This window comes from Ruditapes philippinarum, unplaced genomic scaffold (genome assembly GCF_026571515.1).
Source record: "Ruditapes philippinarum isolate M1 unplaced genomic scaffold, ASM2657151v2 ctg335_1_1_1_1, whole genome shotgun sequence".
NCBI classification, from domain to species: Eukaryota; Metazoa; Mollusca; class Bivalvia; order Venerida; family Veneridae; genus Ruditapes; species Ruditapes philippinarum.
This window is the reverse complement of record NW_026863534.1, coordinates 16209-32324: the sequence shown is the minus strand read 5'-3', so window position 1 is coordinate 32324 and position 16116 is coordinate 16209. Positions and strand designations below refer to the sequence as shown.

The window sequence follows — 16116 nt, the reverse complement described above, 5'->3', positions numbered from 1 at the left end:
CCTAAGACAGTGTTATTCCTCAGGCACCACATTAAATTTGTTTTAGTCACTTCCTTAGCCAGTGTTATAATTCCAACACCAATGTTTGCATTTTTTAAATCATTTACTTACACACAACGTTTTAATCCAACACAAATTTGCATTATTTTAGTCACTTCCTTAGACAATGTGATTCTTTTAACACCTATTTGAATTATTTTAATCATTTCCTTAAATGGTGTCAATCATAAATACCATACTTGCAATATTTTAATCAATTCCTTAGACAGTGTTATTTCTTTAACACCATATTTGCAATACTTAAATCACTTACTTAGACAGTGTTATTCTTTAAACACCAGATATACATTATCTTAATCCCTTCATTGGACAGTGTTATTCTTCTAACACCGTATTTGCTTTGTTTCAAGCAGTTCCAGTTGAAGCGTTTGCCTCAAAGTTACAATTACAATTTTATTCATTCTTTTAAAAAATATTTGTTTAGCGTGTTTTCAAATGTCTTACTGTCTTAATTTGGACAAGATCTGCACAAATTTGAGCGGAGAACTTTCTGAATCGAAAGTGGTCTCCATATCTTGTATATTCATGTCGTGTACCTGAGTAGAACCACCGACTTTGTGTAAGCTACCTAGATGACTGAATCCAAACCCACAACGGTGAGGGACAGTGGTTTGAAGACAATTCAACCACGGGAAAGTGGTTTGAAGACAATTCAACCACGGATCACGTCCCAAACATACATGCGCTAATTAGTAGGGGTTGAACCGTTTAGGAATGATTTCTTGCATGTATCATTCCCTTAAGAAGAATTATGCCAACATAAGTCCTACATACATGCATTTAAGAATTATTATTATAAAAATGTAAACGGATTATTAAAAGAATGCTGAAAGGAGAGTTATAGCTGTATACACTATAAAAACAAAAATAGAAATAAAAATTTAATAAATAGTCGTTCATTCTTGTTTCATATACATGTATTTACAGGGTTTTCGTGTAACAAGCTGGCAGTAATAGAGGATATCGCAAAATCAATAAAAGCGACTGATCCAAATTCCAGTTATTGCAATCCGGCAGCAGGTGGTTCAGACGACGCGTATATCCTTTCCACGTGCAACATGACGTCACCAGTGACGTGGAAAAGAGGAGCAAACGTAAGGCTTCTTCTTTAAACTTGGTAGAAATTCTAAAAGGATTTGGTATAAACCCATCCGTTATGTTTCTTTTTGGGGGGAGGGGGCGGGAATATTATCAAGTATTTTAGATATGCCTTTATCAAGTTTTTCGAAAATTTTAAACACCGTCATTTCAATTACCCTGTTTGCATCTATTTCCGCGGTACTAAGCGTAAAAACGAATAAATATAATATAAAAGTCACTTACCTTTGTTTTCTTTTTTGTTCAATACATCCACCAATCTTTCATTAAAGGAGCAGCATAAAGAATATACATCAAATGTTTACTGTTTTTATTATTAATTATTATCGGCATTATTTAGGTCACGTGAAAGCCACCATTACTGAAGGGAAGTAAATCTGGTTCCGCGGTATAAAAGTATATACCATACTGTATGAATAAATTTAACGGTATCAAAACACTAACTGTTCCAAATGTTAAACAAGTTCAGCCACCACACATTTATAACAAAACTTTTGTAAAACATCAACAATAATATGTTCATTTACACAAACATTCACACACTACTTTTGTTTTTGTTTTTATTACTCCTCTTTTGCACAATGGGGGGCATCTAAAGACAGTTGCCCTCCTGAGCACTTTCACTTCAGTACAAAATTTCAAGTGCACCCAGTGTGGACAATAATCACACTTTCCCCATTTTTTGTCTTCATCTGAATCACCAATGTCACTGTCACTGCTTTCAGAGATGGATGGTGTAGTGAGACAGATTGGTCCTCCAGATTTAGATATACCAGATGTACTTGGCTTTGTATGATTTACATGTGATTTGAAAGTATTGACTTTGCTTTGTGTGGCACAGATTTCTTGGTTGTTAACACTTTTGGTGGCTGACTTGCTTGTACATGTATTTGATTTTACTTTATTTTCAAGAATAACTGTATTTTTACTACTTAACAAATTGCCACACACATAGGGAGGAACAAATGTTCTCTTTGGCCTCTGCTTCCCTTGCACAGATGTAATTGTTCTGCTCTCAAAGAAAGTAGATACATGTTCATGAGATTGTGGCTCATGAGACTTGGGATCTTCATGTGAAACCTCCTGTTGGCATGGAACATTTTCACATGCATTAGAACTAGATGACTCTACAGCTTTCTCAACTGGATATATAGATGGTGGTGCAGTATCCTTTACAGATATACATTTATCATCAAAAGGAAAAATACCTGATTTCTTGAATGCAGCAGTGACATTTGATGGGGAAAATGCCTTCAGGTAGGAGTTCCCATTCAACGTAGCAATTTCGTATTTGGTAATGTAAGCTCCTGGGTTCTTCTGAAGGTACTGCTAGCATTCAGAATAATAAAATTTCTTAAAAGGCCCAAATACACCAACATCTAATGGTTGAGTGAGATGGCTAGTGTGTGGTGGCAACACAAATAAAAGCACATTTGATTTCTTTGCCCACTCTGTAAGTTTTAATGATAGATGAGACTTATACCCATCATACAAAATCAAGGTTGGAGGCTTGTCTTCTGCATTTGAAGCATGAGAAAAGTGCTTGCTCAAATATTCTGTGACATACTTTTCAAATATACCAGAATTCACCCATCCACTGTCTGACATTTCACCTCCAGATCCATGAGGTGCATCTTTGATGAACTCGGGATTCCATCTTTTACCCGGAAAAATATAGTACGGAGGAACAAAGTTGCCTAGTGCATTGGCACCACCTATAATGGTTACATTTGATGATCTGGGAGATGTAACCGACTGGGGTTTAGATTCTTTCTCAAAAACAATTTTTGGTGGAGTGTGTTGTGTGCTTATACCAGTTTCATCAATATTGTATATACGTTCAGGCATATCAAGAAGGTCATTTTCAGTAAGGATGTCTTGCAGCTCACGAAAGTAGTTTTCTATACTTTCTTGTGAAGCCCCTTTTGCTCTAGAAATTTCAAGCTTTTGTGGTTGCACAATTTTCAGGTCTGGGTGTCGTTTAAGAAAGGCATAAAACCATATGGTGATCAAAGAATCCTTAAATTTTATATCTTTACCCAAAGAACGTGCATAGTCAGCTGCAAGGAACCTAATGTTTGTCATGGTATACCCATAACCCACATTGGCCATATGTTTGGTGTGATGAACCAGCTTACCCTCTTCTATGTCTGTAAACAAAGTTTCTGGCCCTACTTTACAATTAACTGACACAATGTGTCTGGTGCGGTCCCTTAATGTAGATTCTGGCACACCATACATGCGACAAGCCCTATAGACAGACATGCCAGACAAGGTAGCTTCATAGGCCAATTTCAAATTTCCTCTATCATAAGATTTTCTACCACTTGTACCATGAACACCAGTACCCTGAGGAAGAAAAAAATTTAGTGTTTTGTAACCTTTACTGACTATGGTATGGTGGAGGTTTTTAAACGGCACGCAAATTCAATAAGATATTTCATGGTAAATGGATATAAAACATTTGTATTTTTGTTTATATCATCATTATTTTGTATTAATCTTATACATTTAAATATATAACATACCAGAAAGCGGTTCATTCTGCAGTATTTGACAAATATATCTGTCCCAGCGAAAAGTAGGTCACGTTTGTTTTCATACAGGTGGCGCTTCAAGTGAAAATTACGAAAAATGAAAATAACGCGGAACCGGATGTAACGCGGAAATAGATGCAACGAGTATAAGGTTTACTTTATTATTTGATTTTAAATAGATATTATGCATTTTATCAAGATACAAATTAATAGTCTAAAGATTACAGACAATCTAATAAAAAAGGCTTTATACTTATGCATAACACTATTTAAACCAAATGTTGCTCCATATTTATTTGGCGAAATGTTCAGTTGTCTGTTGAAATCGGTCGGTGCAATCACAGCCGCCCATGAACAGGCTCAATTAAACTGAGCCTGCAATATCATATCATCGTGTTTTTTTCTTCGTTTTTTCAATTTACCATTATTTCATCACAACAATTAGACTTTTAACACTATACATAACTTTTATCAAAGGTTTTGGCAGACTGCCAGTCGGGCAACCCATTAATACCGACCTACACACCCGTGTCAACTTTTGACACTGAAAACTATGCCTCACTAGGAGCACAGAGTGGCATCTTCCTTGGCTGTCACAACTCTGGTATCAAGGTGAGAACAAAAACCTTATATTTTTCATTTAAATAGTTATCAAACATATAATTTCAAGATGAAATAAAATATCAATTTTGAAAACCCGTCACAAATATCATAAAAATCGTGTAAACTTATTTATTGGCTAAGAGAGATGTTTCATAATCTTTTACGAATTAAAGTATGAATTCCTGCATTCAAACCAAAACCATTATACATATTTGATACTGCTTTATTCTATTATTATTGACGTACTTTCCCTGTCCTATATATTAAACAACAGCAGACAAAGATGACGTGTGGCGGCTGTAAAAATCACTCAATATTTCATTTAGATGTGTTGTTATATTTTTCTTCCTTCAGAATTCTTGTTTCTTTTAACCGTTCGGGAGCTGCTTACCTTATATGGCAGCAAGGGTCACTCTTTATGTTACATAATAAGCAGATAGCTGCAAATTAAGGTCTTTTCATAACGTTACAATTCATTTTAAATGTCCGCATATTTTTTACTTAATGTTTTATTGTTGTTTCAGATTGCAGTTCAAAAGTGTAATTCAGCGCCAGAAATTCTGAACATTGAAAACGGAGCCTTTGTAAATAATCCTAGCAATTACTTTGTTATTGTTTGAGTAAAAATTAAACTGTTTTCCCACTTTGACTATTGCTTATCAGGATGTGTTTTTAACCATAAAAACATGTATTTAGGTCAGTTTTTTTCAGAACTGACGTAAAACATTGAGACCAAGATTTTTTTTTCAAAACTCGTAAGAAGGACCCTTCTTAACATGCTATATAAACTATTCAGCAAGACAGTCAAATCAGTAGAATAATTAAGGTTTCAATCAACAGTTTGTTCATGATTTTTGTTAGATATTTTATGCTATTCTTTCTGAAAGAAATGAAGCTCAAATCAGCATTTTAACATAATCTAGTCCTAGACAATGCATTGTCTCTTGTTTAAGCCTAATACATGTATAAACTATGGAACTATATACCGATATTTTGAATATTTTTTCTATGATCGCTTATCAAGGTGTAACGTACTGTCTTGGATTTTTCACTACTACAATAATTAAACTCCATGATTTACAATATAAACGACCCACTCATTATTTTGAACTTTCTTTTGTTGTTCTTCGTGTCTATAGATCTACAGAAGACCCATCGTCATTCTGAATTAATTTTAGGATTTTTGAGGGTCACGTTTGGACTCTGGAAGAGTTATTGTGGGTTTTTTTTCTTGAGTTTATAGATCTTTTACTCATTAACTTTCTTGATTGCAATTGATAATGCCATCTAAACCAAAAATTATTGATTGAAAGTTGTGACAACAGTTCATTCAACGACAGCAGCCATCTTAAAAGTTAACGAGAGTCATTTACGTCATTTAGCACGTTATTCACTCACCAATTATGGAAAAATAATTGCCGAGTAGCAAGGCGGCCAAAATTTAATAATGACTTGATAATAATCTGGTCATAATGGACTAGAAATACCCTAAATGTTGTTACTATATATAATAACATGTGTATTAACAAATATTATACAAATACGGACTTTTTGGCTGGTGAATATGATGTGATATGTACTGAAAAAATCAATATTGACCAAGGCAAAGATACTTCTTAGTCAATCAGGGAAACGCATTTCAACGCTATTTATAGATTATATAATAATATATTTTACTTCATGAGATAAATTAACAAATAAAATCATCACTATACATATATTTAATAAGTTAATGACATAATTATAATAAACAAACTAGCAGAGGCCGCAATATTTCCTACAATGTGACTCGCGCCATTGCCAAAATGCCTGATTGGTACACACGTCGGACTGGTATTCTTTACAGTTTTGAATCGTATCAACGCAAGGTGGTGCAGAAACAGCTAAAATAGTAACAGCTAAATTAAGTTAAAAAATCTTGAAGTTAAATATTTAAACTATTTAATGCACTGTCAATGGTATTTACGGCACATTATACCTTAGAAATCCATATATTTTTTAACTTTAAAATGTCAAATATGTGTTTAATAGTGTTTAAATGATGGGTTAAGACCATGCTATCTGTAAAACAGAAAAAATAGCACTGAACATGCAGTTATGTGTCATAAAGGTAGTAATATGTAATGAAAGTATTCTATCTGGAAACAGTTAATTTATAATTATCAACTACACAAACTTTTCTATCTCCAACGTCAAGGAGTTACTGTTTAACGGCGTCATTTCCTGTATGCATAACATAGTTAAAGATAGGACATGTAAGAAGATAAATATGTGATTTATATAAAAATAAACAGTAACTCCTTGATAAAGAGGGGTTTAACCCCTCGAAACGTTGGAGATAGAAAAGTTTGTGTAGTTGATAAGTAATGAAAGTAGTATTTGTACTTTCATACGAAATACTAATTCACTATTATTATACCAATTGCCAACAGAACTAAATATGCAAAGGATAGGTCATGTATATAGCAAATGAGTATGTTTTGAAAGCTGTAACAAGATACCAAAAATGGACATTTTTTAAAAATAAAAATGATAGCAATTCTGGGGCCTTTAAAATAAATAAGTCAGAATCCCTAAAAAACGCCCAAAACGACAAAATTGAAACTTTTGCAGGCTCATATTGATTGAGTCTATTCATAAAATGGTACTGGATAATGCAAGTTACCGTTCATGCCCCTAGCACTGGCTTAAGCAGATTCAACGTTTAAACATGAAAATGGTAAAAAGTTTGAATGTAGAAACATCCGCAGATGTGTTCATACGGCAGTTATGGAACATTCAATGTGACACTTCCGTGTCATTACATGAAAATCTGTATATGGTCCCCCAAGTAAAAGAATGCGTGTGCCCTTTTTAAGCCTGATTGGAAATGACATTGGCGACGGTAACTCTGGACAAAATAAATGTTGATGTTATTTGATATATTATCAATATAAGAGCTTTTGTAGAATGAAGTAAAATTTAAAAAAAAACTTACTTGGACAGAATCCACAATGAGCTGGACAATATCTATGAGCCCAGGGACTGTATATACCATGGCAAGATTCGGGCCTGTAATACCCAGAACAATCTATCAAATCCTTGCATTCTCCAGCTGTAAATATAAACAAATAATTAAAGATATACCATGCTCAAATTGATTTTTCAAAACTTTAAACTCTTCTGTACACATTTTAGATGGACACAATGAGAATATTTAGTGTCATTAAAAAAAAGTGGCAGTTTTACTTAGCCCGTCATTGGGAACCCAGCTTCCCATACATAGTTCAAATTAGACATATTCAGTAAGAATTTCATAGATTTCTATTAAATTATGTGATAAAGAAATTAAACTCTCAAAGATGGACATAGAACAAGATCTTTTAATTTCTCGCTCTTTAATTTCTCGTGGAGACATTTACATTGGGATAGCTCCGACAGAACGAGCCTACACTTTATTCCGTGAGATGTAAAATACCAGGAAGGTAATAGGCATACTCTAAACGAACATATTTTACCTCGAATGTTCAAATTCACAATCATGACCCCTAAAGAAAGTGTCTTTTATAGCATGCAAAATTGTATTATTGTATATATTATACTCGTATATTAAATTTATGAAAAATTTGACCATTTATATAATGAGAAGGGTCAAAATTGACTTTTCCTTCAAAGACAGACTTAAGTTAAATTAAGGGATGGAAACGAACATTTGGACATTGGAACGTTAGGATAAGAATCTGGAGCATTTGCTGTATTCGGATGTTCGTGTAAATTTATAAAAGCAGTGTTACAATTTTCGCTTCTATTTTAGAATTATCATAGCTCTTTTTCTTCTACTTTACTGTAAATCAATATTTAATGCCGTAAAGAATCGAGTCATTCAATATTGATAATCGTTATCGGCCTACTTTAATCTCTGCTACACCTTACAGCTGTTTTTTGGGTTTTTTTTTGGTTTTTTGTTTGTTTGTTGTTTTTTGGTTTTTTTGGGGTTTTTTTTTTTTACTTTTAAAGACAGGACTTGTCTCACCCTGTGTAAGTATTTGTTCCAATATTTAGTCAATATCTTTATTTATAAACAATAAATATTCTATAATTCTTTCAAATAGCTCCAATACAATATCATTAAACTAATATCTTATACAAACAGCTGTAAATAAGTTACTTTATTAATATGTACTGAATGGGTCACCGTCTTATTTACTGATTATAAATGTTATGCCATCTTGAAATGAAGTGCAATGTAAAATAAAAAAAAACAGAATCCCTAAAGAAACGCCTCAAACAACTCACGTGCTTGTGTCAGACTTCCGGTAAAATATTTTATCGTCGAATTAGCTGCGTCATTATAGTGTGACGTTGTCGGTGACGTCGTTTTTTCTGTTGTAACTGGCGTCGTAGTAGTAGGCGTATCAGTTACAATGGCAGTACCCGGATCTATAGCAACGAAATGAAGGAAGTTTTATTAAAAATATAACCTAGTTTTTATCATAAAAAGTACAAACTTGTGATTTAAAGCAAGTGATGTTAAAATCAAAATATAGTGAAAGTGAACTATTGTTAAATATCAATTATAGTAAAAAAGTAAGCTGTATTAAATGATCTATGCAAGAACCTGAATAATTTATCACGTTTAAAATCCCCCCCGAAGGAGACACGGCACTGAGTCAATGTTATACTAAGTTCCAGGAATGACTGTGTTTGACCTGTCGTGACTAACTCGGGAGGTGGCGCAAACATAAACCGTTTTCTATAAATCAACGATGCCGATTTCTTACCACCGTCGAATGAAAAACAGGTAAGAGGAAGATTCTGCTTTAAAGTGCGCTGCTGTAAAGCTATAACGACCGGACCAGCAAGTTCGCTGATATTCTTGTACATATGGGTTCGTTCCGGCGACAAGTATAAATTGATTCTTAATGCAAAAACATGTACAAACAAACAGAAGCATTTACCAACACACGGTATATTACAGAGCCCAACGTCCTTGGCATCTCCAAGACAAAGTCTACCATTTGACGATGGCGCAGGGTTATCACACTTCCGGTATCTGAACTGTAGACCTATACCACATGTGGAGCTGCAACCTTCCCAAGCACCCCATAATGACCATTCCCCATCAACTAAATGAGAGAGGTGTGTACACCATAATGTTACGTTAATGTTACACAATCAAAATTATAGTGTAACATGTGAAAGAGATGAACTAGAAAGTATTAATCTTGGGCATGAATGACTATTTATATAGCGTTTGACCTTCTGTAAACCAGTTTTTTATGTAATTCAAACCGAAACATATTAGGGAAAAACTCAATCTGAAAAGATTTCAAGGGAACAATAAAGTGCATATCGCACACTCGGCGTTATTGATGCTGTTGATGGCAGACAATGTAAAGTGCAACACCTCTTACGATCCTTAGCAAAGATATGCAGTATCGCTGATATGAAATGATTGAAATGAAGTAATAACGCTACTGGACAACTTTTAACAAATGTCCCTGAAAGACAGTAGTGTAGCGAATGTCAGAGACACATAAATGGGTTTTATACATAATGCCAATGTTAAAGACTTATTGCAAAATGCCTTATAACCAAAATCCATACCTAGAGATGACGCCGCCATTTATAGCTAGATGATGAATCCGGTGATGGCGCCGATTAAATATTAGATTAAATACCTAGTGATGGCGCCATGACAAAGGTCTATAGCTAGATTGTATATACGTAAATGTGGAAAATGGCTTAAACTTAAAGCTAAATTATATACCTAGAGGCGGAGCAAATGTCAAAGACTAAAAACTAGATTGCATAGGGCCAACCAGAGGAGGCGCCAGTGAAGGTAAATTATATACTTGTAGGTGGCGCCTATATAAGAGACTAATGGCTAGATAATACAACTGGGGAGGTGCCATTATTAGAGAGTAATAATTAGATAATAAACCTTGATGTGACACAAATGTTAGAGACTAATGGCTAGATAGCAAATCTTAAGGCGATCGTAAAGCGATGCTGATTTCAAAGAAATAAAGCTAGATCATATACCTGGTGGTGGGGCAACGGTAAATCTCAGAGGACAAAGGTACTTGTTACAACCATGTAGGGCACAACATTGTGAACAGCTTGTATCTCTACGACCAAATAAATGTGTGACATCCAGGCCTTCGCAAAACTGAAATAAATTAAAGTCAAAACATTCAGCTCCTACAGTTTAATAGGTGTTTCTTGTTCTATGACGCAGTTTTTTTCTGTTTATGTACCAGAAAAGAAAACAACACACAGCGACATATTTATCTTTGACATTTTAGGGGTAACTTATTTGTCTTTTCACCTTTTATTAATCGCATTTTGGTGTTTTGCCCTGATGAAAAGGAAAACAAAACACCAGCTGCACAAAGACAGTTGCTGCATCTATAGAATTTCGCTTTAAACAAGCATAAGAAGTTATTATCTATCATCAAAAGCAGTTCATTCACACGTATAATAAAATGATGAGAGATTGATCAATTTATAAGATTGATCAATTTATAAGATTGATCAATTTGTAAAATATAGATACTTGAATAACATAACCAAGTACCTCCTTTTTACATTTGTAACGACGGATTTTTTTTCAACCGTATGATACGCTTAATAAAAGAATTGAAATGTATAAATTGGATTAAGTACTTTTGATTGTCTGAACTTACCACTTTCTCTTTACAGCCAAGTGTATACAGTTTCTTTCCTCCATTCGTGTATTCTTCTGTATAACACGACTGTAAGAAATGTATACCTTTATAACATTACAGTCATTTTAAGCAAAAAATAATGCACAAAACATTGAAAAAAGGGTTGTTACGTAAGTAAATTAAAAGTACCTAAAATAAAACAATAAAGAGAGAAAAAATAATAAAAATAATGTCAAACTGTCAATTTAAAATTTTAAATTAGTGACTAAAGTGAATTAAATAAAAGTCAATAAAAAGCATTAAGTACATAAAGTAACAGTCAATTAAAAATGCCATTTAAGTGCACTTAGTTTGACCTTGATAAATATACATTTTAGGTATATCGAGATGAAAATTTAAAATAAATCCGCCAACAGTATAGAGCATGGTCAGACTGCACAGGCGAAGGCTCTTTTGGCTTTATCACAGGGGGGGAGGGGGCGAGACTATGTGACTTTGTATAGTAATACCCACGAGAAAATGGCGACTGCTGAGCCCCGGTAATTACCTTATTATGTTAAACTAATGTGACAAACGTTTCTTGAATAAAAACAAAACCTAGCGTATCATATGCGCGGAATTTTTCTTCAAATGACAATACAAAGTGCATGTTCCTACGTTTTGTGCTTTTTAACTGTGTGTGTTTATACTGGAGGAAATACTGAGATAGAAACTAGTAGGTGTAACAATATTGATAGAAGTAATATAAAATGTAAAATATGTTGTCAAAATTTTTATTGAAAATGAATATCATTTTGTTTTATAAAGTTCAATATACAAGAGATCTGAGAATCAAAATATCTTGGTACATTTTTATGGTCAACTGTACAAAGATTTAAAAATGAATGTCTTCAAAGTATAGAAAAACCATTTTAAATCTTTCAAAATTCGCTCGCAAAGAATGCTTAATCTTTAAGTACAGATTTAAAAATATCTACTGTTTTGTGAATATTGTTATTGTACATAAACTTAATATACTTAAGTATGTTTGTTTTTATCTATATCACTACCGTCTTTGACATAATGATATATCTGAAAATGGCCATAGGCAAATGTTTTTGCTGAATGCCAATTAACTTTGAACTTGAACTAATATTTCTTGGAAGCGAATACCTGTGTTGGTGAACAAGTTTTTGTTGCGTGGCAATCATCAACGCTACTGATGTCGGTGCAGCTAAAGCAATCCAATGATGTATCTAAAACAAAAGATGGTAAAATATGTAATAAATAAGATTATTGACAACTTTGACATTACAATTAAAGTCGGAAAATTTTCATCTGATGTCAGTGCAATTAAAGCAATCCTGCGATGTGTTTAAAACAAAAACGAAAAGAAAAAATGTATTATGAATGAAAATAACAGAATATCCAATTTAAAATAAAAATCATTTACATTTGAATCAAATTTCTTTAATTTCTTTTCCTCTAAGTTTCCTTTTAGAATGAAACCTATATAATCACATTTAAAATTCAAAATACTGCAGTCATGTTTACTGAGCATGTTTATAAACGGCCGTGGTGTATGCAAGGTCATGCCAAGGTCCCCTTAGCACCGACTTGAGTAAAACATGAAAATAGTAGGTTTTCTTTATTTATTTAGAGACATCCGCAGATGAGTTCATACGAGTGTGGCTTTCAATGTGATACTTTCATTGACATTCCACTAAAAGCTGTAATCGGTCCCCAAATAAAAAGAATGTGTGCGTGTCCTAACTAAAAAAATAATTTGGATGGAAATTAGTAAAATGAAATCTGAAAGGGGTGAAGTCAGTGTGTTGTATTGTAGTGTTGTAGAACTATTATCGATCAATTATTTGTCTACAAATGATTATTATTAATTGACGAAATTTTCTGAAATAATAAGATAAAACACTTATAATGAAACAAGTAGCTTACCTGCAGATATAATTGATGTGATGAATACTGAATGAATGAAGAATACCCGTTTGATTAAGTTTGATCCTGAAATAATAATATTTGGAATATTAGGGTACATCAAGTCTTGTGAATAGGTAACATATCCACACACATGGTTCAACACTATTTTAATAAATTATTTTAATAAATTACCATTTTAAAGCTCCTCAATTAAAATATAACATTACCGTATAAGAATATCTAAGGAGTAGAAGCCCTGAACAAAGATCTTTGCTCGAAAAGAACAATTTTATACCTTAAATACCAAATTTCTTGTTATCAAATTGATAATCGTGGCGTAAGAACGAATACTATTAGTTTCAACATAGGTTATTGAATAGTGTTTTGAGTTTCAACAGATAGTATATTTGTTAGTGTGAGACCATACAGGGTGAATCCTCCAAGATTCTCCTTACTTCAATTCCTCAGCTTAACCCAAAACTTGCTGAATTTGTAAAATGAACTTGTTCAGCATCATTTTCTGGGAACTGCCTATTTAGATTGTCAGTACGAAAGCTTACAGTTTGCCAGTCAACAGTATAGTTTCTTGTGGTCATATTTCATGGACGTGCAGGCTTGTCTGACCCTATAGTGGTGGCAAAGGCCAATCACTTGCAGGAGGTTTATGCTTAAAGATGTGCATTAGTTACACAGACAGGTACATCTATGTAAGTTGGAATCGCGATCAAGGAATCGAACTTAATTACCACGAGTAAACAGTGATACCACGTGGTCTCACCGCCGCTTTAAGATTTTTGCAAGGAGTGGTGGGCTAAATGGTTTATGAACACACATCTAAATAATAAATAAAGGTTGGTGGTTCGAGCCCAGACTTGGCTATCGAAAATGTTTGGTTTCTCAAATTACACCATTACGGCAGGGTCTTTCAAATAGAATTCTATTTTAAAGACCCTGATTACGGCTATGAAAACGGACATTCAAGTGATAGAATATGTTTATTAAAATCATACGCGTTGAAGTGTGGCATTACTTATTGTATGCTTATTGCATACCATGTCACAAAAGTCAAATAATGTGAAGCACTTCTAAAGAGAAGCATCTTACCCATTTTAATTCTTTTCAGAATGGCCCGCGCTGATATGAAGACTTACAGATGAAGGCACAAAAAAGCTTATATCAATAGCTGTATCCTTAAAATACTGGTAAAGTCCTCTATGAACTAGTTTATTTATGATCCATCGTGACACATTTTAATCGTATTTTGTCCCCAGCTATAATACACACTAAATATACTCTATCCTTGTTATTCACATTTAATATACGTCACTTAAAGTGGGCAAAGATAAGGAAAAGTTTGGTCTCAAAACTTGTTAGATTAGTCTCGTAAAACAACGTCAGTCCTTCTTACGATTATTTACATATACACGTAAATCAGTTATTAATGTTAAAAGGCATAATCAAAGAAATATCAGCTATGGTCTTATGCAATAAGAGGGTACTTTTTGCCATTTCAGTTAAAACAAATTATATCCTGTCATATTTTTGTTTTGAAATATTTGTTTGCGTTTACTCGATCCTTTTGTACAGTTACTTTACCTAGGTATACTAAAATAAACCATGTTCAGTATAACCACTTTTAAAATTCATATTTTCTTTTTTTATATGAGATTTCAGGACAAATGTGCTTTTTGCAATCAATATATAACGTGTTATTAAAACGGAACGTTTGCAATATCGATTTGTATTGGACAAGCATATATGTATATGTATATGAAGAATATGTAAAATATGTACTGCAAATATTTGTCCACATTATATATAGTCATTTAAATATATGCATTCATTTCTTATTGAAATAAATTCTAATTACCTCCCTTCATTAACATGAAATGTAAATTCGGTAATTTCTTTACAAATAATGCTTTTTGGAACTTACAATATTGATAAATCTTCATTTGAGCATTATATTTATGATATAAACCATAAAAAAATGTGTTACAGGATCTTTAAGTTATAGTAAGGTGTATAATCGATTGCTTGCTATCTTCAGCCTTACTGTAATATATATCTTCCCAGGATCTTTATAGGATTGCAAATTTCAATACCTTGAACAGTGCAAATTAACCCAAGAATGAAAGGGAGATCTCACCGTTTTGGTGATTGTATCGGTCATGTGGTGATATTCGTGTTTTATGTTATTTGTGACGAATATCGTTTTTATCGATCATTTTGTCCTTGTATTTGTATATATATATATATATATATATCTCGTGTATTTGTCTGTTATCTATGTTTCTCTACAGTCCGATATACAATCCATTATTCCATATCATTCTATTTCAACAGCTTTTCATTATAACAACTAATTACTTATATTTCATTTCGACATAATTTGCATGCCGGGCCTCAGTTTTTACAAACTTCCCGGAAAAAAAACACCTTACGCATGCGCACTTTGATATAAATATTTCTCTTGGTTTGCTCCAGAAATTGTTTCTTATTTATTTAATTATCAAGGCGTATGTTTTTTTTATGTCCTTTACATGTAATTGTTGTTATTCATTATGTTTCATTATCATGCATTTTTCCATTGATCGTTTATGTATTTTGGTTCTGTATTTATGAACTTTGATATAAATATTTCTCTTGGTTTGCGCCAGAAATTGTGTCTTATGTTTTTAATTATCAAGGCGTATGTTTTATGTCCTTTACAGGCATAAGCAACCTTTCTTCATGTAAAAAGACCATACGACATATCTACAGTGTGCGACATTCAGAAACCTTCGTCTTTTAACATATCTTATACCAAGCACCGTGACAATATGTCTCATGGCGGGAAAATGCGTTTCAGCAGCTTATATAAACTTTTTAAACAGCTTATGGACGTTGGGGGCCTCCGTGGCCGAGTGGTTAAGGTCGCTGACTTGAGATCACAGGTCCCTAATCTCTGTAGGTTCGATCCTCACTCGGGTCGAAATCTTTCATGTGAGGAAGCCATCCAGCTGGCTTACGGAAGGTCGGTGGTTCCACCCAGGTGCCCGCTCGTGCCAGAAAAAATGCCCGAAGGGGCACCTGGGGTCTTCCTCCACCAGTTAAGCTGGAAAAAAATCGACGAAAAAATCTCGGCGGGACGCTCTAGGATGGCCCGACTTGAGTGTACGGCGGCGACCTTAAATAAACGCATTAAAAAAAATATATGGACGTTGTATTATAAGAATATCAAGATTAGAAACATGTCAGTATGAAAGTAA

The 16116-nt window shown here is 33.5% G+C and overlaps 1 protein-coding gene across 1 annotated transcript; it reads right to left on the bottom strand.

Moving 5' to 3' along the window:
• Positions 1-6003: 6003 nt before the first annotated feature.
• LOC132722332 (SCO-spondin-like) lies at positions 6004-14208 on the bottom strand. The gene is made up of 9 exons (XM_060706810.1): positions 13970-14208; positions 12884-12949; positions 12101-12183; positions 10967-11035; positions 10323-10449; positions 9236-9403; positions 8574-8717; positions 7276-7392; positions 6004-6181 (listed from the first exon to the last, which is right to left on the bottom strand). The coding sequence occupies exons 1-9, from the start codon at positions 13971-13973 to the stop codon at positions 6054-6056; spliced, it is 906 nt and encodes a 301-aa protein (XP_060562793.1). The 5' UTR covers positions 13974-14208; the 3' UTR covers positions 6004-6053.
• Positions 14209-16116: the final 1908 nt, after the last annotated feature.